Raw genomic sequence first — 26,427 nt, 5'->3', positions numbered from 1 at the left:
GAATAGAAGCTTTGTTTAGAGCCTGTATCATCCCTGAGCAAATTATGTCTAACACTGTCCAACAAACATCATGCCTTGGATTAGCCAAGATAAAAGACATGAACACACCGTCTATACCTGCACCTACAAGTGAAAGAACTACAAAGGGGGAGGTCGACGTACATAATATTTTGCATCATGACAGATCAGATCCTGAATGGAAAAAATGGTTGCTCTGGCCCTTAGACACAAACAACTGTCAAGATAGATTCCTGAATAAAACACAAGGTCTTTCATAGGCCAGACCCACGTTATGTCCAAAGACAGCATCCGGGGGTAGTAACAACTTCCAGTGTAGAGAAACTTTGCCTTGATTGGCTACAGAGAGCTACACTAGAGGATGTAAAACAACACTTAGCTTGACTTCAAGAAGACGTAGACCTTAGGGAATTCTTGTTAGGACTAAGAAAACCGCATCAAAAATGTTTCATATATGCCGGTATCTACGCTGCTTATAATGAAGCATGGAAGGTCACCCAAGCAGAGACTGCAGAACGAATACGAGAAATTGATCGTATTAATTTAGAGAAATCTCTCTCTGTCGTAGACATTGGGTTAACGACTCTGTCGTCCAGGATATATTCTTTGGACAGCATTGTATCCTCCGTCATAGACATCATGGAACAAGACTTGGTCATGTTGCAACATGGTCAGTCTCAATTACGTTCTAGCATGCTATTAGGCTGGACGCTCCAAAACCTGCGTTCTGGCTATGTGCCTTGGCGTTTAATCAATACTTCGTCAATGTTTGCGGAATTCAATCTCACTGACAGACAGATCAAACTGGTGCAAAGGGGAGCAGACTATACGGTGCTGAGCATTGAAAAACTGGACAAATTACCATTCACAGTGGCAGAAAAACCAGCTACTGAGTGGATCATACATGGTAAGATTACTCTGCCTGTTACGACTTTCCATTTTCAGTATTGCCTCAAAAATATACCAGCAGTCAAATATGAAAGGTTGGGTAAAGAATACATCAAGACATCCTGGGAGGTACCTTACACACACAGATGTTGGAGTGGGGAACGTGAAGTGTTTCTTAGCGGTGAAAACTGTGAACACGCACTAAGCAGTTCTCTCCTTTGTCAGGGTATTAACTTACACCGTACCTGTGATGTTTGCACTACAAACTTATCCTTCCACCTGCACGGTTCACCGGCAGCAGTGATTAATCCAATCTTTGGTCAACTTTCAAACGGGAGTTACATTATGTTAAATGGTCACAGCTGCTATGGCATGCTGCCAGGTATCCCATATCTAGTAACGGTTACTTCCAGGGTCACTGCTGTATGCAAGTCTTGTTTCCCCACATAGACCTAGTTAGGGAGTCGCCTTTATGGCCTTCACTGAATATCTCTTCTATACGAATTGATACTCTAAGCAGAATGAAAGCCATTCTTTTACAAAAAACTGTGCCATTGACCTATGCTAAAGAAACCTATGACCTCCAAGTCGCAAGGACTTCTGTGGAGATACATACCCTTTTGTATACAAACTGCCCAGTGCATGTCTCAGAAATGTTAGGTCGTATCTTAAACATGTCTGATACAAGCAGTATTGTACATGTATTTAAGAACGTGTGTGCAGGACTGTTAGCACCTTTTCAAGCAGTCCTCGGAATTTTTCCAAACTTCGTGCACTCCGTGTTTGGCGGACTGCCGCTCCTTTTAGCACTCGTTGCAGGGATACTCTTTTTTCTCCTACTGCTACGATATGGCAAGCCAAATAACCAGCGATACCCAGTTCACCATGGAAAGAACTCTATTGGAGATGAGGTGTTGTGAGCGCATCGTCCAAATTTTGAGTTTACCTCGTCTACGAGAATTAACCTCTTCAGTGCCCCGCCCTTTCCACGCCCTGTGCCGGGCGTTTCATTAGCGGGCGGGGTTCATGACGAGATGGTCTCGTCATGGGCACAGCGCAACCACGGCCCATGACGAGACCATCTCGTCATGGGCACTGAAGGGGTTAAACACCACTTGGTTCCTGTCATTCAGCCCAATTTGGCAAGATTGCATCTTACCTGTTCTACGCTGCCTGCTATGCAGTGAAGAATGCGTGCTGGACATTTATCTGACACTCCCATCAGTCATGCCTACGGATATCGATACTCTGCTGCACCCAATAACGGCCCATGCTATGTGTTGTCCCCAGGGTCTACCAATCCTGATGGCGGCATTCATTGAGATCTCACAGACGCAACATGCTACTGCTGAGGTACAAGAGGAAATACCAGGCGCGCAGGTAACATCCAATCTGGACATTGCTGATGCTACCCATGCTGAAGGTGATAGTGCGCATCTCTGTGCTGTTGATCTTCTACACGAGGTATTCCAACTCTCACCCACAGCTGTAGACGACTTGTTGTCTACAAGTTTAGAAAATGTTATGTTTTCTCCATCCCCACACACTGACTTTTGAAATGAGCACACAGTGTTCCGGAGAGACTCTGAATTTGGTCTTCATTCTTTTTCAGACATGTTACTGACTTTGGAACCTTTTTTCCTATGATTAATTATTTTTTTCCAAATTTGTATTTTTTGCATTTTTTGGCACAGTAATCTGCTTATAGTAGAACTATTCATAGAGAAAGGTCCCGTTTTACCGCGCTGCGGTTTGTAAGGGCTGCAGATTTTAATATTTTACTTGGGGCAGTTTCTAGCGCGTTTAGCGCGTTTTTGCGCGTTTGGCACTTGTCCTTGTTTTACTTATTGTGCACTGGCTGGGCTCTCCCCCCCCCCTCACACCTGCATTTAAATTGTGGAATACTCACCACCGTTTTGGTGGGCCCGGGTTCTGTGGGTGGTCCGGGGATCGTCTTTCATCGGCGACCAGCGCCATCTTGGATTGGGCCCAGGCTGTTTGTGGCGGGCGCCATCTTGGAGCGTCCAGGCGCTCCTCCCTCCACTTCGGCGCCTATTTAAGGCACTTCTCATTGGTGGTCTGCCTGAAAGGTCCCGTTTTACCGCGCTGCGGTTTGTAAGGGCTGCAGATTTTAATATTTTACTTGGGGCAGTTTCTAGCGCGTTTAGCGCGTTTTTGCGCGTTTGGCACTTGTCCTTGTTTTACTTATTGTGCACTGGCTGGGCTCTCCCCCCCCCCCCACACCTGCATTTAAATTGTGGAATACTCACCACCGTTTTGGTGGACCCGGGTTCTGTGGGTGGTCCGGGGATCGTCTTTCATCGGCGACCAGCGCCATCTTGGATTGGGCCCAGGCTGTTTGTGGCGGGCGCCATCTTGGAGCGTCCAGGCGCTCCTCCCTCCACTTCGGTGCCTATTTAAAGTCGCTCTCACCCGCGCAGCGGGACGCGCAGCTAGGACGCCGTCGCTCGCCGGAGTCTTGCCAGAGTCCTGCCCGTCTGCGCCCGTCAGCGTCCCGGAGGCGTTTCGGCGGCGGGCGGGGCTCTGCTCACCGAGAATGAGTAATCCGGGCCCTCATTTGGTGCGGTACTCTTCTAGGGAGCTGCGCTCCTTGAATCATAGGGAGAGCTGCTGTTGTACTGTCTTCCCGGGCCGCTACAGAGGTAAGTCGCGATGTCCGGGATGCGGCTGGCATCCGACACGGGTTTTGTCATCAGCCCCGCCTACTGACAGTGCTGGTGCAGAGTATGCCTGCATGCTGTTAAACACTAGATCTGCACGCAGCCATGCACAACACATCTTTGAGCTCCTCGAGACAGAGAAGCCACTTTGCCTAATGCTGACGGAGACCTGGTGGGGTGAAGCTTCCAATCCTGATGTGGCTATGGCCATTCCGCAGGATTTCGATGTCTTCAGGAAGGACAGAGCAAAGGGCAGGGGTGGCGGGGTTGCATTGATGGTTAAGAAGGGCACGCCCTGCACTATCCTGCCCACTGAGGACATCCGCGGCTCGGAATCGTTGGCTTTTTCAATTGTGCTAGCGCCGCATCAATCAGTAAAGGGACTGTTAGTCTACCGCCCCCCTGGTCCGCTTGGGACGTTTTTTGCTGATCTTGATTCAGTGCTGGTTGGCCTAGCACTGAGAGCAGAACACTGCTTAGTGGCGGGGGACTTTAACATCCGGATGGATGATCCGTCGGACCCCGCCGCTATTAAGCTTTTGGAGGCTATGACTCCGCTGGGTCTTACCCCTCATTTGCAGGGCCCGACCCATGACAAGGGGCACACTCTAGATCAGGTCTTCTCGACCTCGCCTCTAGTGGTGAAAGAGATTCTCCCGGTCTTGTGGTCGGATCACTGGCTGGCCAAATTTGTAATCAGCGGCAACGCCAGGGCGCCATACCCTGTCTCACAGCAGCGGGGACGAGCCTTTAGAGCATTTAGCAGGGTGACCCCTGAGATGCTGGCTCAGGCTGCTGTGACGCACCCTTGTCCTCTGTCTGGCGAGCTAGAGAGAGATCTGGAGTCCCTGCAAGAATGGCTGACGGAGAGGCTGAATGACCTGGCCCCAGTCCCGCCCCCCCGCCTGACATCTAGGCGGGTCTCGGCCCCTTGGTTCACCCCTGCTCTGAAGGCTACGCGGCAGCAGTGCAAGGTGGCCGAAAGGGCCTGGCGGGCACATTATGACAGCAAGGACAGGTCTGCCTACATGGCTGTGATTAAAGCTTACCACCGAGACATCCGCCTCGAAAAGAAAGCCTATCTTGCGGGGAGAATCGAAGCAGCTTCGAACTCCAGTAAGGAGATCTTTACCATCGTTCGAGAATTCATCTCCCCTCGGACTACTGCTTCGGAAGAGGGGCCCGCAGAATCTTGGGCGGCGGATCTTGCGTGTTTTTTTACAGGCAAGATCAAACTTATCCAGGACTCCTTTCTATCGAGTGAACTGGTTATATCGCCGCTGCCCGTGGCGGGCTCGCCTCCCTCAGTCGCGCAGGGCGCCTTATTGGCTGAGTTTCCTTCTCTGCCAGCCTCAGCTTCTTTAGCACTTATGGGCAACTTAAAATCCGGGTCTCCGCTTGACCCTTGCCCTGCTAAGCTCCTGGGTAAACTGGCGGAGGTGGTTAATCCGCTGGCGCACCCTCTTCTCAACCTCTCGTTGAGTCTGGGAGAGGTGCCGCCAGTATGGAAGCAGGCAATGGTCGTCCCGCTGCTTAAAAAGCCGGGACTTGACCCGAAAGCCCCAGCCAATTATAGGCCAATTTCGTTGCTGCCGGCCCTTGTAAAAATTTTGGAGAAGCACGTTCAGTCGGTGCTCTCCAATTTTCTGGAGTCTCATGAGATATTACATGACTCCCAGTCGGGCTTCCGTCCACATCGTAGCACCGAGACCGCGCTCCTTGAGGTTTCTGAAACCATTAAAGGGGTGTTGGATACCGGGGGCAAAGTCATGCTGGTGTTGTTGGACTTGTCGGCGGCTTTTGACACCGTCCCCCATGAGGGCCTGCTCGCAAGACTCTTTGAGATTGGTCTGCGGGGGACGGTGCTCAAATGGTTTTCTTCCTTTTTGGCCGGCCGCCGGCAAACGGTCTGGACATCATCTGACACCGCCGTAATGCCGCCTCTGGGAGTCGGGGTCCCTCAGGGCTCTATTTTGAGCCCGACCCTTTTTAACATCTTTATGACCCCTTTGGCGGCGGTGGCGGAGTCATTTGGTGCCCGGATCGTGTCGTATGCCGACGACACCCAGCTCCTCTTCTCTTGCGAGAGAGGGGCTGACTTTGACGGGGAGAGTATCCAGAATTGCCTTGGGGCTGTGTTCGCTTGGTTCCAACGGAACAGCCTCAAGTGCAATTCCGACAAATCGGAGGTACTCTTCTTTGGTTGCGAGACGGAGCCTAGCTGGCAGGCCTGGTGGCCCATCGACATGTTCCCTCCGTCCGGCTCTTCTCCCATGGCTAAAAACTTGGGGGTTAAGATGGACAAGGGGCTGACGATGAAAGCCCAGATCCTGGGGGTAACCGGCACTTGCTTTGGCCTGTTAAAAATGCTGCGGAGGTTCCTGCCTCTCTTATCCGAGGAGCACAGGAGGCTGACGGTGCAGGCTCTGATAGACTCCAGGTTGGATTATGCCAACATTCTTTACCTGGGCCTGCCAGAGTATCTGCTACTAAGGCTTCAAGCTGTACAGAACGCGGCGGCCAGGGCCATCTTTGGCCTAAGTAGACGGGCCAGTGCCTCTGGGTTGTTGGTGGCGTTACACTGGCTACCCATCCGCAAACGGATTGCCTTTAAGGCTTTGACCCTGGCCTACAAGGCGCTCCATGCGGTGGGAGCTAAACATCTTCAAAAGAGACTGACCTTCTACCATCCGACTCGCTCGTTGAGGTCAGAATCTCTACTCTTGGCGGTTGTTCCGCGTGTGAAGAGGGCTCGCCTGGGGGGCCGCTCTTTCAGTCTGTTGGCCCCACAGATGTGGAACGCACTACCGCTCCCTTTGAGGGGGGCGTTCACTCTCCTTGATTTTAGAAGAGGGCTCAAAACCTGGCTGTTTACTCAATAGGTTTCTTAGTCTTTTGTTTTCTTTTTGTCTATCTTTTAACCTGTTTTTAGTTGTGTTGTGTTATTCTGAAATCTGTTTCCCTTACCTAAAAGCGCCGGGACACTCTTTTTGAGTAACCGTTGCGCTATACAAAAGAATAAATAACATAACATAACATAACATAACATAACAGAGAACAGAATTCTTTGATAACACTTCCAGGGATAGTATGCCACCTTGTCATGAATAACAATTTGACTTATGTAACCTGATATGAAATGGTTTCGGCCCTTTTTCTTCTGTATTTATGAGCCATTTTAATCACATGTATATATTTTGGTTCATTCATTTAGCATTCCAATGTAATCCTATGCTTAGAATGAAACATTGCCTTTAATATGTACAACACTTTATGCATAGCAATGGTTTTGTAATGTATTTTTAGAACATATGTGTTAGATATGTTTTAGCTTATTTTAGCATTTCCATGCGATACTCTGTTTTAAGATATGTTTAGAACGTTTAGGATTTAGTAACGTCGTTCATACGAAACTGGAGTGGGTGTTGTGTGTAGATTTAGATTCCGTTTATAGGTATCCCGATTTATGCCCTTATATAGGTACAATTCACATTGCCCTTATTTGGACATAGAAATCCGGCCCTTATTTAGACACTGTCCATACAAACCAAATACAGGCATGGCCACCTACATCCGTCCATCCACGTCACAACGATTACTTGGAAAACCAGATCCTTAAGCTTTAAGAAATTTCCCCAAGCTTGAATATTGATTTCTCCAAGAACTCATTAAGTATGCATGAACTTAGGGGTTCGTTCATGACGTTCCTCTGCCCGACTTTTACGTCAGTACTGGCATTCCCAGACACCTTTAAGGTATAAATATACCAGCACTTGCCTTGGCAAATTGCGGTTCCTGGAGGATTCGATCCGACCCAGACTACGCGGTTTGCACGGCAAGTTCAGAAGGAGATCGAGTTCCAGCCTGATGCACTGACCTGACGCTGTCATCCTCCTCGCAGAGAATCCAGCTCCAGTGCTCTCTGACTTCCCTTGCGGGGGTTTAGACTATCGAGTCCAGAAAAGAGATTCCAACCTCTCTCATTCTCAGGTATGGAGCTGACTAGAACTTAAGAGAACCTTTTGGCAACTTTTGGCTAAACTAAAATATAGCTAGCTATACTTTAGAAATATCACCTACTTCAAACCTCGTACTGCACTTAGGTTAGGTATACAGGGGTAGAACAATTTAGAAGCATCAGATGAGTATCACATTTTAGCATTATGTTATTTATGTATGTATTTTGATTAGTATATGTCATAGCTACAAACCATGCTATTGCAGTATTATTTTATCGTACTGCTAACCTCGTACATACTGTACATTGCAGTCTGTCTTACGATTGTAGCAATTCATACCTCTTGCACGAGAAATAAGACTGTGCAATAAACCCTTTTTATTGAAAACGCCCGTCTCTCTATTTCTGTGCAACTCTGTAGAAACGAAGCATGCACGATTGACTGAGTGAAACTGTTATCTATTGTTTCCACGATTCTGAGACTGTTCCGATTCTAAAGGGAAACAAAATTGTCATGTTTACGCGGTTGTCAGAGACTAATCCCTTCTTGTATATTCGAGAAGTTTCTAGTGACCTCTGAGTTATCTGGCACACACAAGTAATTAAGTTTAATATACTCGATAGAGACATACTGACCTTAGTCCTATGTCAAATCTATATTTTATGTTATTCCAATGCGCAGAGCCTATCAGGGATATAGGAACTACACTACAATCTTCTGTGTTCTTTTTCATTTCACTGGAGCGTGAATGAGAGGTACTCCTGTTTCGTCTTGATGGTCTTCCATACTCTTGCTAAGACTATGGCTGGAAGCATATTCCTGGTCATAGCCGGACTATCTTTGGGGATAGCATGGTCTGCCTTCACCTCCAAATTGGTTTTATCCTCTCCTGTAATTTTGTGATCTTCGTGAGCCACACAAATTGGACACATCAGATATATGGGACTGTACATGGCCTAAACCCTTTGCTGTGTCTGTGCGAGGCTTGAGACCCTGAAGGGTGTCTCTTCCTAAACAAGGTAAAATCAGCAAAGGGCATGTGCAAGATATGTCTGAACCCCAGGACGGAAGGCTATAGATCTGAGCCATCCTTGTCTTCCTAAAACAGCCCCTACTACAAGCTGTTGAAAACATTTAGCTGTTTCCTTTTTATTCTCTGGGGTGAGGTCCAGCAATGGTGTAATGTTATGCCACATCTGTCGATCATTCCGACCTAAAATTGCCAGAGCTTCGCCTGCTTTGATAGAAGATGCTGCCATTGAACTAATTCTTTTAGCCAGATTGTGTATACATCTATAATCTCTATTTGAGAGTTCAGAGGATGATGTAAAGGGGTCTTTATATCTTCTCTGAGCCGACGACATTTTTTCTGAGTTTAGCTTCAGAGACAAGTAAGACAAGCTGGGTCTGAATTTAGGGCTCTATATTTTTTCTCGAGGCACGGAATCACCGTTTCAACAGTTGCTTGCGTGTTCATTTTTAGCCCTTCTGGCCAAACAAAATCCGGAATTGGTATGGACTTTATAGACTTTTGTGACTATTCCTTAGTCATAAAGGAAACATGGCTGCTCCACTGATGACTCAGGAAGATTACATTTCTTGGCAGGCCCTTATATTAAGGAATTAAATCAATATATATCATCCTATGAATCCCTTGGAGAAGACATTTCCCTCGTTAATATTACCATCATCTTGTGGAATTTCCCCATCCTCCTTGTCTACATCGGAATATACAGAATTCTTCTTCATCCACGTCCTCAGGAGATGGTTTATGAAGATGCTTACAGACTGGTCTGGGAGATGGTTCTCTTGCAACTCTGGTAGTAGTTGATAAGGGGATAGGTGGTGGAGACAGAAGTACGGGTACTGCAGGCATTGCAGATTGGGAAGGCCGACCCACATGGTGCTGTGCTAGTAGCCTTTGGAAGTGTCCATCATTCGTTGTAATTTAGGCAAAAACCACAGGTATCTGCATCACCTATGGCTCTCTCCTGTATCTAGAACATACATAGGTGTGTGAATTAAGAGGAACATAATCTTGATGGCAAACGCATTCATGGAGGGGTTCGTCTTAATTCGTTCCAAAATCTCGGCTGTAGCATACATTCAAATGTGTTGGACTGCATGTGGTGTTTGATGCCAAGTCAATAGCATCCTCTTCCTGTTCTGACTCTAGGATCTAGGATGATAGAGACGTGGAGATTCTACAGATGCAGCCAATACTTTGTCAACTTTCTTATCGTCAGCGGAATTGACGTTGATGGTGTTGTTGTTGACCTCATCCTGGATGGTGTTGCAGTAGATGGTGTTGTCAACAGATTTGCTGTTGAGTGTTTCTATATCAACATCATCAGCAAGGGCGCTAGTGTTGACGGCATTGACAGTGGAGACATACATGGTGCCATAGTCGACGGTCTTGTCGCCATCAAGTAATTTTTTTAATTGTTGTCTATGGATGTTTTTCTGAGGATTTTATCTTGTTAGTAACATGTTCTTTATCATTGGTATGGCATTTTTGCTCTGACTGAGAATCTTGACCTGTGGAAAGTTTTCATGCTCGAGTTGTAGTGTGTGAAAAGGTTGCTGCAAGCACTACGCTAAATAAATCCCATTCAGGGAACTCTCTAAGATTACTTTCTTTACACTGCCTTTGTGGAAGTGCTTGGTAGGGAACTTTACTGAAGACAGGGCATCCCCTCAGAAGGTGGAACATTCTCTTCGTCCAACAGATAAAATGACAACCTCCTCTTGTTGTCCTTTAAATCAGTGGGTTCCAACCTTTTGACTCCTGAGCACCCCCACTGAGTCACTATCAAAAGCTGGGGACCCTCAAACACTTTGTACTATTTAAATTTCAAACATTAAAACTGTGATTTCAAAAAATACACAAACAAGTGCACACCAAACAAATACTCACATTACCTAAGATTTGATTATATATTGAAAAAAATCTGCAAAAATGTAAATATTTAATGGGATGGTTGGTGCTGAATCTCGGCAACTAACTTTTTAATGTTTGGTTTTATTTCGTAATACGAGGCTCCTGCTCCTGCCAGGTCCGGACTGGTAACCCAAAGCAGCCCTGGCAAATGTTGTCATACCAGCCCACGTACGGTGCACACCAAGTACAACGAGTGAGCCTGACCTCTACAAAGGGGGGTTGGGGGGCTTTCCCCCCAAGAAAATTTTGGGGAAAAATGGAGCATTCTATGACCTTACTGTCCACGAGGATACAATAATCTTTGTTGGGGCGCTTCAATGATTCCCTCACTATCACCCTCCAACAGTGCCTCTTATCTCTCCACAGCATGTCACATGTATTTCATTTGCTTTATAGCACCTCTCATTCCAGTGTAGGGTGTCAGAGCACTTTACATTACACACATACCGAGACAATGCATCATACGTGTGTAAATCAGTGTATAGAAAATGTTACATATTGCAAAGGGAACTATAAAGCGTAGGATTCACGTAATCCATACTGGTAGGCATTTTTTAACAGTGCTTGCTCTGGAGAAACACAAACTCAGAATTCCAAACATAAGACAGTGGATAGCGTTGACTTTAATAATAAGAATTTATTTCTACCCAAATAAACCTTTTTTAGCAACATCAAGATAATGAAAGACTGGGAAAAAAACATAACTTATTAACTTGTACCATACAGTTTGCATGCAGCTCCTTGATGGCAGTTCATAGCTCACTGTGCAAGATTACGATTGTAACTTATGAGCAGCACAGTAACAAAAGAATCTCTGTGACAGAAGCAGTATCTATGCTATGCACATAAAATACTGTTTTTTTAAATGCATGGCACACATTCTTCTGTAGCAGGCATATTAACCATCTGTACTACCTTACATGAGTTAACGCTGCCACTGGACAAAACTCACACTCTCTCCAGTAGGGACATTCATCACCAGAGTTCTCATGACACTTTTATTGTTGCCCGAAAACAGCTGATTATACTAGGAACTTTGCAGTGCTTTTAAAACTACTATCTGCGGACCCCCTGGGAATGTGTCATGGACTCCTGGAGTTCCACGGACCACAGTTTGGGAACCACTGCTTTAAAGTCTTGGAAGTAAAGGTTTTACAAATGTTACAGTGTGAAGCCTTATGAACAGAATAAAAGTAATACATACACTGATAATGATTGTCAGTAATCACTGTGAATCTTTTACTGCCCACAAGAGGAACAAGATTTGAACAGAGATGTATTCTCTCTGTTAGCCAGGGTGGCAGTTGGTGACCAGGGCCAGAATACCCGTAGCAGGCACCGGGCGTCTTTCCGGTGGGCCAGAAGGGTAGGGGCCGGTTTTGGACCGGTGGGGGACGTTTTTGGTACAGTTTTGCAGAGGTGCTGCAATTTCAGACCCCTGTACCAAGAACAACTGCAGTGTTTTCCACAAGCACCCCCTAAACCCCTCTTGCTGCTGGTCCGAGCCAATTGCCAGGGCCGGTTGGCTTTCCCAGTCCGGCTCTGTTGGTGACAGATGACTGATAGGTCAACAGGTCTCCATGGCCCAGAAAATGGCAACATTTCCTTAGAAAACTCACAGTTCTGTGGAAACTAAGGATAATTCTGGTTTAATTTCAGGATAAACCAGATATGTTGAGTTCACTGGAAGGTTAGAGCAAAGCTCTGCCTGGGGATTTCCTCACACAAAACGTGTAGTAGAAATCTTAGTTATGGTGGCCTCTCCAGAGAGTGGGAAAGCTGGTGCGCCTACTTCATTGTCTGAAGTTTGGATTTATTCAAATGAGGTCTTTCTGCTACTAAATAACCATTGTTATTCAATCCTACCGCCATTTTAACAGTGTTTATTGCTATTTATATATACTGGCGATTCCTACCGAACAACAGGGAATGATTCAAGAATGTAAATATATATGGAAGATCCAATGTTGAAAAAGTATAGCTAATGTATCAAATTATTAGATGACACTGTAGTTGTAAATTAAATGAATTCGAAATGCATATTACCTGCTTGAGCTGGAGGATCTCATCGGTGCATGGTATACACTTTCGGAGATTCTTTGGTGTAACTGGCTTGCTTCTATTAAAGTAAAGAGAAAACACATTCTAAAGTTTTCTTTCTCAAAAAGTGGGTCATAACTGCTCTTTTTCTTTTAAACAAACTTTATTGTCTTTTATTGTCCTCCAATCATACAATAATCATCATGCATTGAACATAATCAAGTCTCACCTACCCATCCTGAATCTCACATCTCATGTCTCGTCTCCATCCCTGCACGCTACATGTCCCTTAATCCTTCTCATGTTATCTGATAACGTCTCATTCCTCCCTTCGTCCTCCCCCCTCCCGTCCCCGTACCCCAACAATCCCCTCAAATGTAGGTCATAACTGATCATAGATAAGGGCTTCTCGAAATTGTATGTGAAGCACCACATTCCCTCGTCTGAAATTATCATGAGTCATTGAAAATGTATAGAAACATATATTTTATTAGATAAAATAATATGTATATACACATATAGAGATAATTTTCCAGCAAATTCTATCAAAGAACTTAAGGGGCCGATTAGGATGGCGGGCGGACTTTCAGCCGCCCGCCACCCTAGCGGTGCTGGGACCGGCCGCCAGTGGTGCGGCGGTCCCACACTGGCAATTAGGATGACACCGCCACTGTGGCAGTGACATCCCCTATTCCCAGCATTGTGGTGGGCGGTGCTCACAGCACCGCCCGCCACAATGCTGGGAATGCACGTTGTGCATTGTCATGCACAAGGTGACAGGCACCGCGCGGTCCCTGCCACCTTGTTCATGACAATGTAGGGGGGTACCATGTGCACACCCACCCCCCCAATTCCCTGGGGGCCCGCAACGGGCCCCCGAAAGCAAACTCTGCCTGGCTTTCCATGGCGGGGTCTCCGCCATGGAAAGCCCTGCACCGCTGTCCATTATGGATGTCTAGCAGACACCACCACCATATCCAGCCCCTTTTCCGCCCGGTCGACTGGTCGACCGGCGGAAAACCGGCGGACGGTCTTTCCGTCCGCCGGGGTCCCCCCGCCATACTAATATGGCAGGGGAAATGGGTGGCGGGGGGAGGAAACTGTGGGGCGGATCCGCCCGACATCATAATCAGCCCCTTAGTATCTACATTCTGAACTGAACGTGATTCCAATAAATTTAAACACACTTTTAGAAACCATGCAATCAGGCTCGAAGTGTAGGCTCATCCGGACTCAATTAACATAAAAGATCTCTGGTTTGAATTGAAACTAACATGGATCCCCTGAATCTGTCAGTCTAAACTGGATCTTAAGCACTATATACACTGCCTCCAGGAAGCAGGGGTTCGTCTATGTATGGAAGTGAGCGAAGGATTAAATAAGACCATACGGTGAAATAATATAAGTACCAATTCATAAAAAGTGTTAACTCTGGATCTCCAATTAGATCTCCAATTAGAAAATAAATGCTGTAGCCCTTTCACTATCCTTATGTTGTATAAATATGTTATAAAATGTAGAGGAAAGCATTAAAACTCCGAGAGTTAACAAGTTTGACATTTCACACATGCCTGTCATAGAGCAATTCCCAGACAAGTATCTGATTAAATATTTAGATTCCTTCCACGTCACTTGCAGGCACCCTTCCACTTGTTGCTTCCCCATGAAACTGCTGGTGTAAATACTTCTAGCAGCTAAGAGTTCTGAAAATGCCTTACATTATGGCATGTAGTTCTACACAACTGTCCAAACCAAAATTCTAATAATAATGTTACCATAGAATTGACTAAAGGAGTTGCTGAGGCTAAATATGGTCCTGCCAGCAAGCAACTCAGATTGGTACCTGTTTAAATGGTTCAGGTTGTGGAGGTATTGTCTGCTACATGGACTCTAGGTAAAACATTTGCTCAGTTACTGAGCAATGTTAGCATTGCCATTGTTTTGAGGTTTCTACAGCAACAAACAACAGGGTGATAAAAGAAATGCTTGCATTAATCTCTACCGATTGCTCAGGGACACATTCCAGATCATCATATTTCACTCACAATGCCAGTCTAGAAAGAGACCTGCTATATGCAAATCTGTCTTGGACCTTTTCCAATAGGAATTCCTGCAGTACAGAAGAGGCAAAATGACCCACTGTGTTGACTTGTAAATCAATGTATTAGTGCCTGATGAAAGTATGGAGAGATGCCCATGTGACCACTTGGCAGATGTCAAAAACTGGAACGCCTGAACTAAATAGGCAGTTTAGGCCGCTGTACTGGTGGGATGAGCCCAAAAGCCATTTAGGGCGATACTTTTAGGCCGATGCACAACAAAGTTTGATGCAGAGGACAATCCACCTGGTCAATGATCTTTTCTGGACAGCCTTTCCTTTCTTTACACCAGTGAACCCAACAATCAGCTCATCATCCAACTGGCACCCCTAAGTCCTAGCAATGTAAAAGGTAAGAGCACACATTGATCCAACGGGTTTTAGATGGATGAGGCAGATAAAGGAGTGCAGGAAATGTGACTGACTGCCTCACGTCAAATGGTGACACCACTTTCCAGAGAATGGAGGATGGAGGATGCATGCGTCCTAAGCACGATTTTGGAAGCAAAAGAGGTATATTCAGAGGCTGAATTGACAAGGCCTGCAGTTTGAGGATGTGAAGCTTACATGTGATGGCAGTGAGAAACACTGTGACATAATGGAGGGGTTGGGGCGATGCACTTTTAGAAAATGCATCAGAGCGGTGATCTGAATAAAAAAGGGCTGATCAGGCAAACAAAGTAAGGCCAGCAGGGCTGATAAGTAACCATTATTAGTACCTATATCAAATCATTGTCAAGCCAAATACAGAGATATATCAGACAAATGCAATCTGATACAATCTCTTCTCATATCAAGCTACAAACTTGAAACAGCAACCCAAATAAATTGATTTGGTAGACGGGTGGCAAGCAATAAAAATGTCATCAACCACCTCAGACAGTAATTCGAAACTTCTCAGATGAGTCTGCAAAATTTCTATGCATGAAGCTGTAGATTGTGGAGGCTTGGGTGCAGCACCCTGCATTGCTGCTTGACAGCATGTACTCCCAAAGAGGAGGCCCAAGTGTAGTCTGATGCACAGGGTCAGCAGTTCACAGTACACTCTCGACCCAACCCAGGGCCATTAAAATCAACTATGCCCAGTTCCACCTGACTACCTTCAGGAATTTCAGTAATAGTGGTAAAAGGCAAGTAGACATATAGGACATCAGAGTCAGACTGAAGGCGGAAAGCTTCTTTTAGAAACCCTTGAGGCAGAAACCCCAGAATGCAAAGGGCTGGACAATGACTATTTTCAGAGCAATAATGGACTACACAGGGCCAAACTGGGCGAAGATATGCAGTGCTACCTTCAGGTGCAGATGCCACTCATGATTGGCAACATTCTCCTGGGTTTGTGTGCCCCTATATTGTGTGAAGGGTCAGCTATCACCAAAGCTGTAGAGCCTCCAGACAGAGGGCATTAGACCCTACTCCACCCAGCATGGTGGCTGTATTGCCTGTCAGCAGCTGGTTATCAACCTGCTTTTAATGGAAGGTAGAAAGTCCTTTAGGGACAGCGGAATGGCTAGCAGCTCTAGAAGATTTATGTGATAGTGCAGCTCCAATTCAGACCAGAGACCTCTGAAAACCACCTCATCCAGGTGACCTCCGGAACGACCTCCGGAACTCAGAAAATGGCATGCCTTTCACTACTGTGAACTCTGAATGGAGTAAGGAAAATGACCTGCTGCACATCATATTGGCTTCCTCATCCACCACAGAAGGTAGTGCAAGGCTCTATTGAGATACGTATTCTGTTCAAAAGCCATTCCCAGCGCTGGGTCCACTGTAGCTGTAGATTCTTCTGAAGGGCCAGCATATGCCATTGTCTTTGATATCTCAGCAGTATGCAGGAAGCCTAGAGCCTAAGCAGCCTCAGAATTATCAAGACTGGAACAGAAGCTCTCGCTCAAAACACTGAAATCATTATCATATTGCCTTACGACTAGAGCTGCCAACTTTGGAGCTGGGGAACCGGGTTTGAGCCTCAGTATCCTGTGATTCTGGGCAAATCACTTAATCTCACTGCGCCTACCAAAATATGAATGTGTACTTGTGTAACGTAAGTGGTGCTCATGTAAAGCGTTCCAATACCTTCAGGTCAAGTTTGCGCTATATAAATCTGATATATATATATATATTCAGTGAAAAAACCATAGGTTTCACACATGTTATAGTTAGCTGCACATTTTACTGATAAAAAACCAATGAAATTCCCCCGTTATAGTTAGTGCAGGCAACTATAACTCACGCGACCGCAATCCTCTGCTGATGCTAATACTGTATTTAGACAATTATTTGCCCATGTCTTCTTCCATTAAATTTTAGCTATACATATATTACAAATATTTTTTTTTCATAAAGACACATATGTCATCAGTAAAATGTCCAGCTAACTATAACATGTGTGAAACCTATGGTTTTTTCACTGAATTTGCAAGGTTTTTTAAATGCTAATTCCTAACTATAACGTGTGTGAAACCTATGGTTTTTTCAGTGAATTTGTACGGTTTTTTAAATGCTAAGTTACTTTACGCCATTCGTGGCGTGCGCGCCCACTTAACGCAGTTCATTCCGTGCGCGCACCGCGCGCCCACTTTACACAGTTAGTGCCGTGGATGGGCCATGTACGCACGATGCGCTTCGTGCACCGTGCGCACATGGAGGACATATTCAGCGCTTAGTTGATAAAGGTAAGCTTTTAAATTTCGTGTATTTTATTTGCCATGGACAAATGGTGCACTGCGGGCACCATTTGCACACGGGGTGGGGGAGAGTGTGGATAATTTTTTTTTTCTTATTTATTTTTACCGTACGCGTACGGTAAGCGTAATCGGCGATTTTTCGAAAAAAAATAAAAATGATTTTTTGGCCCTGGGGGTCCTTTGGGGACACCTACACCAGGGCTAGGTGGTTAGGAGCTGTCTAACCAGTCCCTTTACATGTTTTTGGCCTTTGTTTATCCTTTCCCAGTCAGAGGGCGAGAGCGAAAATGGCGGACGCCGCTTCCTGGTTTCGACCGATTCGAATGTTTACTAAGATCTAACAGCCAATCAGAATCGCGCTCGCGCACGTCACCGTACGCGTACGGTAAGCGCACCGTAAGCTGGCTCAGATATATATATTGATTTAAAGGCTATTTTCTCAGAATCTACTGAACAGATTTACACCAAACCTACAAAAGGCACTTCCTTGACCTGTAGACTACCTCTCTGCCAAATTTCAAGGAACTCTGTTCAGCCGTTCGGGCTGTAGCTGTGTCTAAAGGTCCTACGGAAAAATGCATGGGAAAAACGCATTTTGGGACCCCCCTTTTATCTCAGCCCCCGCTTGACGAATCCCCCCGAGACTTTCAGGGTAGGAGCGGAGCGTAGCGCCCCATTAGTTTTGAAAATTTCGCGAGGATTCGTCAACCGGCGCCAAAGTTATTCAAAATAGAATGTTGCGGTTTTCCTATGGAAACAGGGTCCTAACTATAACTACCTACTGGCGACCGCCAGTAGGTAATATATATATATATATCTGACTGCCGCTTGTTAGACCTGGTATCCTTTAGGTGGTCTTCCCCAAGATTTTTTGCCTTTCACATCCTGTTTTTGGGGATTCTTTTTGTTGGCCATAGGACTCTTGGCACCTTCCCACTGCTAACCATTGCTAAAGTGCTTGTGCTTCTCCACTAAACATGGTGACATTGGCATATACCTGATTGGCATATTTGATTTACTAGTAAGTCCCTTGTAAAGTTGTATAACATATACCCAGAGCCTATAAGTCAAATGCTACTAGTGGTGCCTTCAGCACTGATTGTGCCACCCACAGAAGAAGCTTTCAAACCTGTATTAGACTTGCTACTGCAGTGCTTGGATGTGCAGCTTACTACCACTTCAACTTGGCATTTAAAACTACTTGCCAAGCCTTAAACTCCCCTTTTATTACATATAAGTCAACCCTAAGGTAAGCCCTAAGTAACCCTAAGGGCAGGGTGCTATGTAAGTAAAAGGTAGCACATGTACCTTTATGTTTTGCATGTCATTGTAGTGACAAACAGCCTATTTTGTTTTTCACTACTGTGAGGCCTACTTAGCACTGGGAATTCCCTTATACACTTTTAAGTGGTAATTCTGGGTCAGAGAGGAGTCGTTTTTTCATGTTTCAAATCTTTGGAATGGTAATGATAAATCCTCCTTACTGGTGAAGTTGAATTTAACATTACTATATTAGATATGCCACTTTTAGAAGTTGGACATTTTTCTGCACTTACTGCTCAGAGTGCCTGACATATCTGGGTTGGGTGACAGCTACACTTTGTGCATTCCGGAGTGCCACAACACAGGAAGGAAAGGTGTGTTGGAGTACCCATCTACATCCATCTGCATTCTGATGGCCTTGCCTGGAAAGGATGAAAGGGAGGGGCTAACACTTCACTTGAATGGGCTGTACCTGTCCCCACACAAAGGACTGATTACCCCCCACAGATAGCCTGGCAGACAGGACTGGGTTGAAAGGGATCTGTGTGCACTTCAGAGAGTTGATTTGAAGTCATCCCCACATCAAAGGCACTTTGGGGAATAAGTCCTGGGTCTCTGACCCCATCTAATCAGATACTACTGAACTTGTAACTGAAGCTCTGCCAGAAGAACTGCTGTTCTGCCTAAAGGACTCACATGGACTGCTGATCTGGAAGGTTTGCTTTACTGTTTGTTGGCCCTGCTGCCTGTCGTTCTCTGACTCTGCTGAAGGAGACCTGGACTCTGCCTTCTCCCCAAGTGATCTCCAAGTGCTTGTTGGTTTGCCACCTGTTGCTTGAGACTCAGGAAAATCAAAGTCTCCACTCCTGCTCCTGTGCCTGGCTCACTAGAAGTGGCCCAGATACATGAATATGGATTTCAACGCATCTCCTGTCTGCGTGTAGCAGAACCGGTGCATCGACCCAGTTGCAGGAGTAAAATCGGTGCATCGCCTCAGAACTAGTGCTTTGCCTCCGGAGATCGACGCATCTACTCTACTGCGTGGCAGAATCCAGTGCATCGCTCAACGCCTCTTATCCGGCACCCGTCTTTGGAACTGACGCATTGCCTTCACTGTGTGGTGAAAATAGACGTATCCTGCACCTGCGGGATTCGACATCGACGCATCTCGTTGTTTGCGACCCGAAAAGGTACATTGGGCCTGTGTGGGTCCTGTAGCTAGCCGACGCTCCATCACAGTCGACCCAAACTTCGAATTTGCCCCGGTCCAGCATGACCTAAAGTGACCATTTTAGTGCTACTTGCTTCTAAGTGTTTTACTGCATTTATTACTTTAAAAATCAATATCTCAACTTCTATACATTGGATTTTTGTCGGTTTGGTCTTGTTTTGTTTTTGTTCAGAATAAAATCATTTATTTTTCTAAACCTCTGTGGAGTCTTTTTGTGGTGTTTTCATTGTGTTACTGGATGTGTGTGTTGCGCAAATACTTTACACATTGCCTCTTTAGATACGCCTGACTGCTCTGTGCTAAGCTACGAGAGGAAGAGCAAAAGTTACGTTTTAGTGTGTATATAGCTTATCCTGACTAGAGTGGTGGTTTCTTCCTGGCCCGGCTGCATACCTCAGCCAACCAGGAATACCATTGTTAACACTACTAATACAGCGGTTCTAGGAATTGTATGTTGATTGATCTGCGCCAAGATGACTACCGGTGAATGTGCGCTTCACAAATACACGTTATGTTATGAATGCATGGGTTCACTCTGCAGTAGTACTGTTAACACCTCTGCTAAATGGTGCTTGCTTAACATCTCGGGGGGGTGTGCACGGATCTTAACCGCATGGAACAAATATGGATAACACTAGGACAGGTCATTGCAAAGAGGAATACTGCAGGACTTTGGGGGCGGTGCGAGTGCCAGCGTTGATAGACTAGTTACCAAAAAAGGCTAGACCCAAAATCGTCACTGGGACCTGGGTAATGGACAGTACATTATAAGATTGGTCCCAGTAGGGGATTCTTTAGCAACGACAAAACATTAAAGAAATAGAACACATAATAACCCAACACGTTGTATACTTTAGGAGTCCAATGTTATTTAATCCCACTGAACTCTTTTAAATTTGTTGTAAATGATTGTATCAAAACAATGCAATACACAAGTGCCCCTCAGAAGGGGGAAAAAGAAAGGGTGTGTGATATAGAGGATTTGGTGATCTGAGTGAGGCTCAAGGGGTATATAGAGAAAGTACAGTGCAAATCACATATTTCTTTACATGCGAGAAAGGCCACATGAATAATCCAGAGAGGACGTTCTTCGGAGTAACGATTGTCGGCCGAGCGGCCAGTTACTGTGCCCCAGGAGCCTTAAGATTAATTCCTCTTGGGAGACACAATACATTTACCTAATTGGTTTGGTTTGATTAAGTCATAGCAAGGGACGGACTTGTGTTTAACCGTTTTTTAATGCCTATGCGCCCAACAATCTACATCCCCTGATCGGGATTGCACATGGTGCCCAGTTCTCCCCTATATTCTTGTCCTGAGGAAGACCCCCCCGTAAGGAACTAAGGATCCTACTTCTTTTTTGGGGTCAAAACGTCAACATTTATATTGTTTGCCAGTTGGTCCAACAGCGATTCTTCACTGTGTTACTGATTACAATCATAGCTGTGCAATTTTGTGATGTCTGTTTTTATTCCTAATAAGATTAATGATAATAATCCACATTTGTAAAGCGTGAACAATCACCCGTAAGGGTCTCTAAGCGCTGGGGGCCGTCGGGAAGATTAAGCAAGCTATTGCCCAGAGTCACATGGTGCTGGGTTAATCTGCCGCCGGCGCCGGGATCGGACCATGATCCCCAGATTCTGTAGTCAGTCGCCCTGGCCGCGGCGTCACACCTCTTCCCTTCATGTGGCTTAAGGATGAGCCTTTCTCGCATGTAAAGAAATAAGCGTTGATAGACTGGCAGGGAGACATGGACTGGTGTATTTTGGCTGAAAAGGTGGTGAATGAGGGCCATGGATGCCCCCAAAAATGGGCGAAAATCTTGGGCTGATGAAATTAATATAGAGGTATTATTTGTGTTCCTTTTGCCACCAATGGTTTTCTACTCCAATGGACAACTGGTTTTCTACTCCACTGTTGACCACGTGGGAGAGGGTAGAACGTTTGTAATGACATATCTTAAAGTGTTACTTCACTTACTGATCAAGCTGGGGCATGCACATGTTTTTAATGAGTTTCTTAATCAAATGCCAATAAAAAGATTTATTTAAAAAAACATTTAGATCACAGCCTTTATGTCCCAGGCTCAGTGAGGGAGCAGGAAGGATTTCAGAACAACTGTGTCCAGAACAAATTCAAACAAGCATTTGCAATGCAATCGGTCTCGCCTTTAGGACCTTAAAAGTATTTAGCCATGCAGCAGATTATGCTGGGTGTTATATCTACTGTTCTCATTTAGCCTTACGCAATGCCCTGTACGTGAAACACTATTTGGAACTCGCAAGCAATGCACTGAAGCAACACATTTTTAAACTGCTTCAATGCTTCATAAGGGTAGTATATAAATACGATAATAAAATACCACGTTTGAAGCGGCGGAGGCTATTGATAATGTGTACACTAATTCAATATAGACATAAAACAAGGTGAATATATGGTTTACTGCCAAAGCTGTGAACTCTAGAAGCACTATATTTTGATATAAAAAAAACACGCCTACATAAAAGCATTCTTATGAATTTTCAAATGCCTTTAGGGCCTTAAAAGGATTTAGGAGCTGCTGACAGTGGACATAGGCGCCATTGTTAAAGTGCGGCAATTTGCGGTTGTTGAAGAAAAAAACGATGTTGAAAAGTTGATTTTGGCTGCCCCAGAACAAATGAAAGGGGGAGGTGGGGGGGGGCGGGGGGGCGCCGAGCTCTTTTCCAGGGCCGGTTTTCGGCCGATTTTGTTACAGGGCCGATTTTACAGCTATGCTGCAAAAACGGCCCTGTAACAAAAACGGCCCCCAGAGGCCCAAAACCGGCCCCCACCCGTGCGCGCACCGGGGGATTGCCCGGTGCCCGCTACGGCCAGTCCGGCCCTGTTAGCTGGTGCTTATTAAAAGCTTCCTTTTGCATTCAGTAGTGTGTCACTGGCACATTAAATGACAAATGCGTGTTTCTCAGTTTCTTACATTCCATGATAAATTAGCAATCTTCGGAGAACGTGGCAACCGTATTCATGCCATTTGAATAGTGCTAAATATAAAACGGAGCCAACGCAGAGTGAGCGGTAGGTGAGGAAAGCTGACACACACTAGTATGTACACAAACAGGCCCAGACAGGGAGTCTCTCCCCAACAGGTGGCAGTCAAACAATCACATTGATCCCGCAGATTGCCTGGTTTGTGTAGACTCCCTGTGAAGACAAGTGTGGGGGGAAGCTTTACTGTTTTGCGAGCGGGGGCTGAAAAGCAATCGCCTCTAAACCGTCAGGTGGGAAGCTTACCTGGAAAGACAGACTAGGAGGTGATGGGGGACAGAAGGGCCTCTTGCTCTAATATTATGGTGGTACAGATGTTGCTGACCTCCAGAAGTGAAGCTGCCAAAGCAACTGGCCCTAGCATTGGCCATGCCTATTGTTTTGGCATCCTAATAGTGCATATACAAAAAGCTTTTTCAAAGCTTCCCTTGCAGTCAATGCCGATATTGCATAGGCAGTAGCAGTGTAGGTTTTTCTAACACAACACAAGTGTACTGGAAAACTGAGAGTGTGAGTATAAGAAAGTGTGTTTGAGAGAGTGAGTGTTATGTTAACCACTTTGCAAAGTGCAGAGATTGAATTTCATGTGGTAGTTGATAGTCACACATTCCCACAACAATGGATCTTCCCCCCCCAAAAAAGGAAATAATAATTAAGCATACTGACCATCACAATAAGAGCTGCCATGAGGTGTGGGTCCCTTGTTATAGCAACACACGTCACCTGCACCTAGAGGAACTAAAACCATCTGAATTTAGAAGATGAAGAGGGTCTTGTGCTTGTGCCTCTGTCTTTGTGTAAAGCCAGTCTGTGGTTAACTGTCAAAAGCCCTCAGCTGAAATATTGCTGGCAGGGTGCATCCGGCACGATGACAGAGCTTGGGAGGGCAGTGGCACAGCTCTACAGTTGCAGCTTCGTAAACAGTGACAGCGCCCGCCTCCTCTTCCAGAAACCCAGCACAAAATGGAGGCGAGCTGCAGAGGACGCCCAGGAGGAGATCATAGAGTCAGGGACAGTCTAGCAGCCAAGACAACTGAGAAGGAAGGTCCAGCCTCGCCACTCTATTGGTGAAACGGGAAAACCATTGATTGGCATGAATGTCTAGCGGAGAGGCCATAGAGTAGTTGAAGGTAAGCATCACAAGACACAACAAAACACAGCGACGCACACCGAGGAGTGGTTAAGCCTATCAAATATGTACACAAGCAGCAGTCACAATGCCACAGAAAGGCTAGTTTTATTTAGTGTTCTTTTATAGTTCACTCTATTGTTTACATTACCATATGAAAACAAAAATAGCACTTCGAAACCGACAATATAAAGTGAATCATGACAATGTTAATGTCAGTAATTGAAAATATATATGCAGAGAAACAGAAACCACGACAATGTTATTTTATTTTTCCCCCTTTTATCTGGTGGAGTAACTAACACCATCTGCCTGATCCGGGTGAGTCGGGCTCTCGACTGCAGTTCAGCCGCCGCAGGCGGTAGTGAGGCCGGGGTCAAGTCAGGCTCAGTGAAATACCGGCACCGCTACGATGGTGAGAGACACCCGCCTCACTGAGGCACAAGCCGCGGCATGCCTTCTCTAACTGTGCTGCTCATAAAAACACTCAAGTCTCTTTCTACCCCGCTCACTGAGTCTATTGGATCTCCTCTGCGTCGCCCATTGCCGCGCATGCCGCCTTCTCTCCCTGAGCTGCTCACTGAACACTTGCAGTGAGAAACTCAATAAAGAAATAGTGCTGACAAACTAAAGAAGACGTACCGTGTAACAAGAGAAGTAAAGGGGCCAGTAGCCATGGGAGGATACAAATAAAGACAAGGCCGCACTAAGGAGGGACTAACAAGCCGTTTACTGAATCAGAAGGCAGCATTTACGAAGGACAAATACAGAAGCCAATGAAAAATATGGGTGGAGAGTGGGCGGGGCTTCTCTTCCATACTCTACAACAACAGATCGCCAGTGCAGCGCATGCGCGCTGACTCAGGCTCGACCTAAAAGGAGAATCTTCTGCACTGGATGGGGATGATGGAGAACGCCAGGCTGGACAGGAATGACACAGTTGCATGCAGGCGGTCCAAGACCAGCTGCAGCTAGCCCACCTTCAGCAGCCAGTTGTCCAGGTACATGAATACTTGTATTCCTGTCCTGTGAAGATGTGCATCAACCACTGACATTACCTTCTTAAAGAAAACAATGGTTCACGAGGGACTAATTAAAATAAATATTTTTCACTTTCTGGTACATGCATGCTTGCACCGTAGCCTATCAACAGGTCAAAAAGAAATTAAATTCTAGCCTCATGGTCAAAGAAGTAACACATTTTTATGAATATCAAATATTCTTCATATAACTATATTGACAAAAATTATGTCTGTGGTGTCCCCAGTGTTTACACAAGAATGGTTGTGATACCCAGTTACTAAATAAGTGTGTAAACTTGAAAACAAATGGCACAAATACATTCAGTTACAGAGCTGTGTATGAGTTGCAATCAATCTCACAGCAAAAACCCTGGTTTGGTAGTGGAGCCTGTTTGTAATTATATCGATGATGTTTTGGCCTCTTGAAATTAGCTATAAGGTCATCTTCAGGACTGTATTAACTTTAAGGGACACTTAGAGTGAAAATGTTTCTCTGTACATTTTTTAGTGGGTCCAGCGGTGAAAAGATGGTGTAAGCAACCCAGTGGTGGAGCACCAAGTTACTTATATGCTGAGGGCAGGAATTGCGATTATTATAATCAGGTCTCAAAAACTAAAACTGTCTTCCACCACACAGTCAGTTAATCAAGTATGTGTGGCATCAGGCAATGAGAAATCCAAGGTTGTGTGGGCTCGTTGGATGGAGGAGAGCTAGATGTGCTAAAAGTTGAGTTCTTGCAAAGCTCTCACGCAGGGTAAGGTCTAATGCCTATACTCTTCAGAGAAGACAGTCCAGAACATCCGCCGTTAGGTGGATGCAGTGCAGTTATATTCAATGCCTTCAAAATGGCCACCAACATTTCCAAACATCATGAGAGTTCTAATATATGCATTAAGCTGCGTATGCGTAGTGCATTTACTGGGAATGCAAAGCCTTTGGCTAAGTAGTGGTGTTGTTCTGAATATGCCTACAACCTTTTCTTTCCCCAGAATGAGCATAGCACTAATGAGTTCAGGGTATTGTGCTCAGTGGACATGGTGCACACGACAAAATTAATTGTATCTAGGTATCTGAAAACTGTCCAACATGTTTAACACATTTTATTGCTTTTGAAAGTATTAAAAGCTGATTCCAACATTTAAATGTACTAACAGGGACTCCATGTACCTTTAGGTGGATCGGTCAAGCAATGGCTCCTGAGAAGGCCTGCAAAGTCTCTGTCTGTCAGAGGACAGGGTGACTCCTACTAGGAGCCATGCTGTCACCCTGTACAGAACAGTTCATGTGAAAGGTCTCAAATGTATGCTCAATAGAGTTCCAATTAGGAGGAAAAACCACAAAGGGCATGAAACCTCTTTAGAAATATTGTTGATGATAGCAAGACACATCTCTCACTGGTAGCAAGACACCAATTTCTCACTGACATCATGGAAGAGGAA

General features: G+C 45.4%; 1 protein-coding gene across 7 annotated transcripts in view; it reads right to left on the bottom strand.

Moving 5' to 3' along the window:
• MCF2L2 (MCF.2 cell line derived transforming sequence-like 2) overlaps positions 1–26,427 on the bottom strand; it is a 2,345,299-nt gene that overhangs the window by 185,792 nt on the left and 2,133,080 nt on the right. For all 7 annotated transcript variants that reach the window (XM_085635348.1, XM_085635350.1, XM_085635347.1 and 4 more), the window contains exon 25: positions 12,534–12,606. In XM_085635348.1, the coding sequence (XP_085491474.1) occupies positions 12,534–12,606 (73 nt within the window). The remainder of the gene's footprint in view (positions 1–12,533; positions 12,607–26,427) is intronic.

This window comes from Triturus cristatus, chromosome 11 (genome assembly GCF_964204655.1).
Source record: "Triturus cristatus chromosome 11, aTriCri1.1, whole genome shotgun sequence".
NCBI classification, from domain to species: Eukaryota; Metazoa; Chordata; class Amphibia; order Caudata; family Salamandridae; genus Triturus; species Triturus cristatus.
Note: the sequence above shows the minus strand (reverse complement) of the source record. Positions and strands in the feature narration are given on the sequence as shown.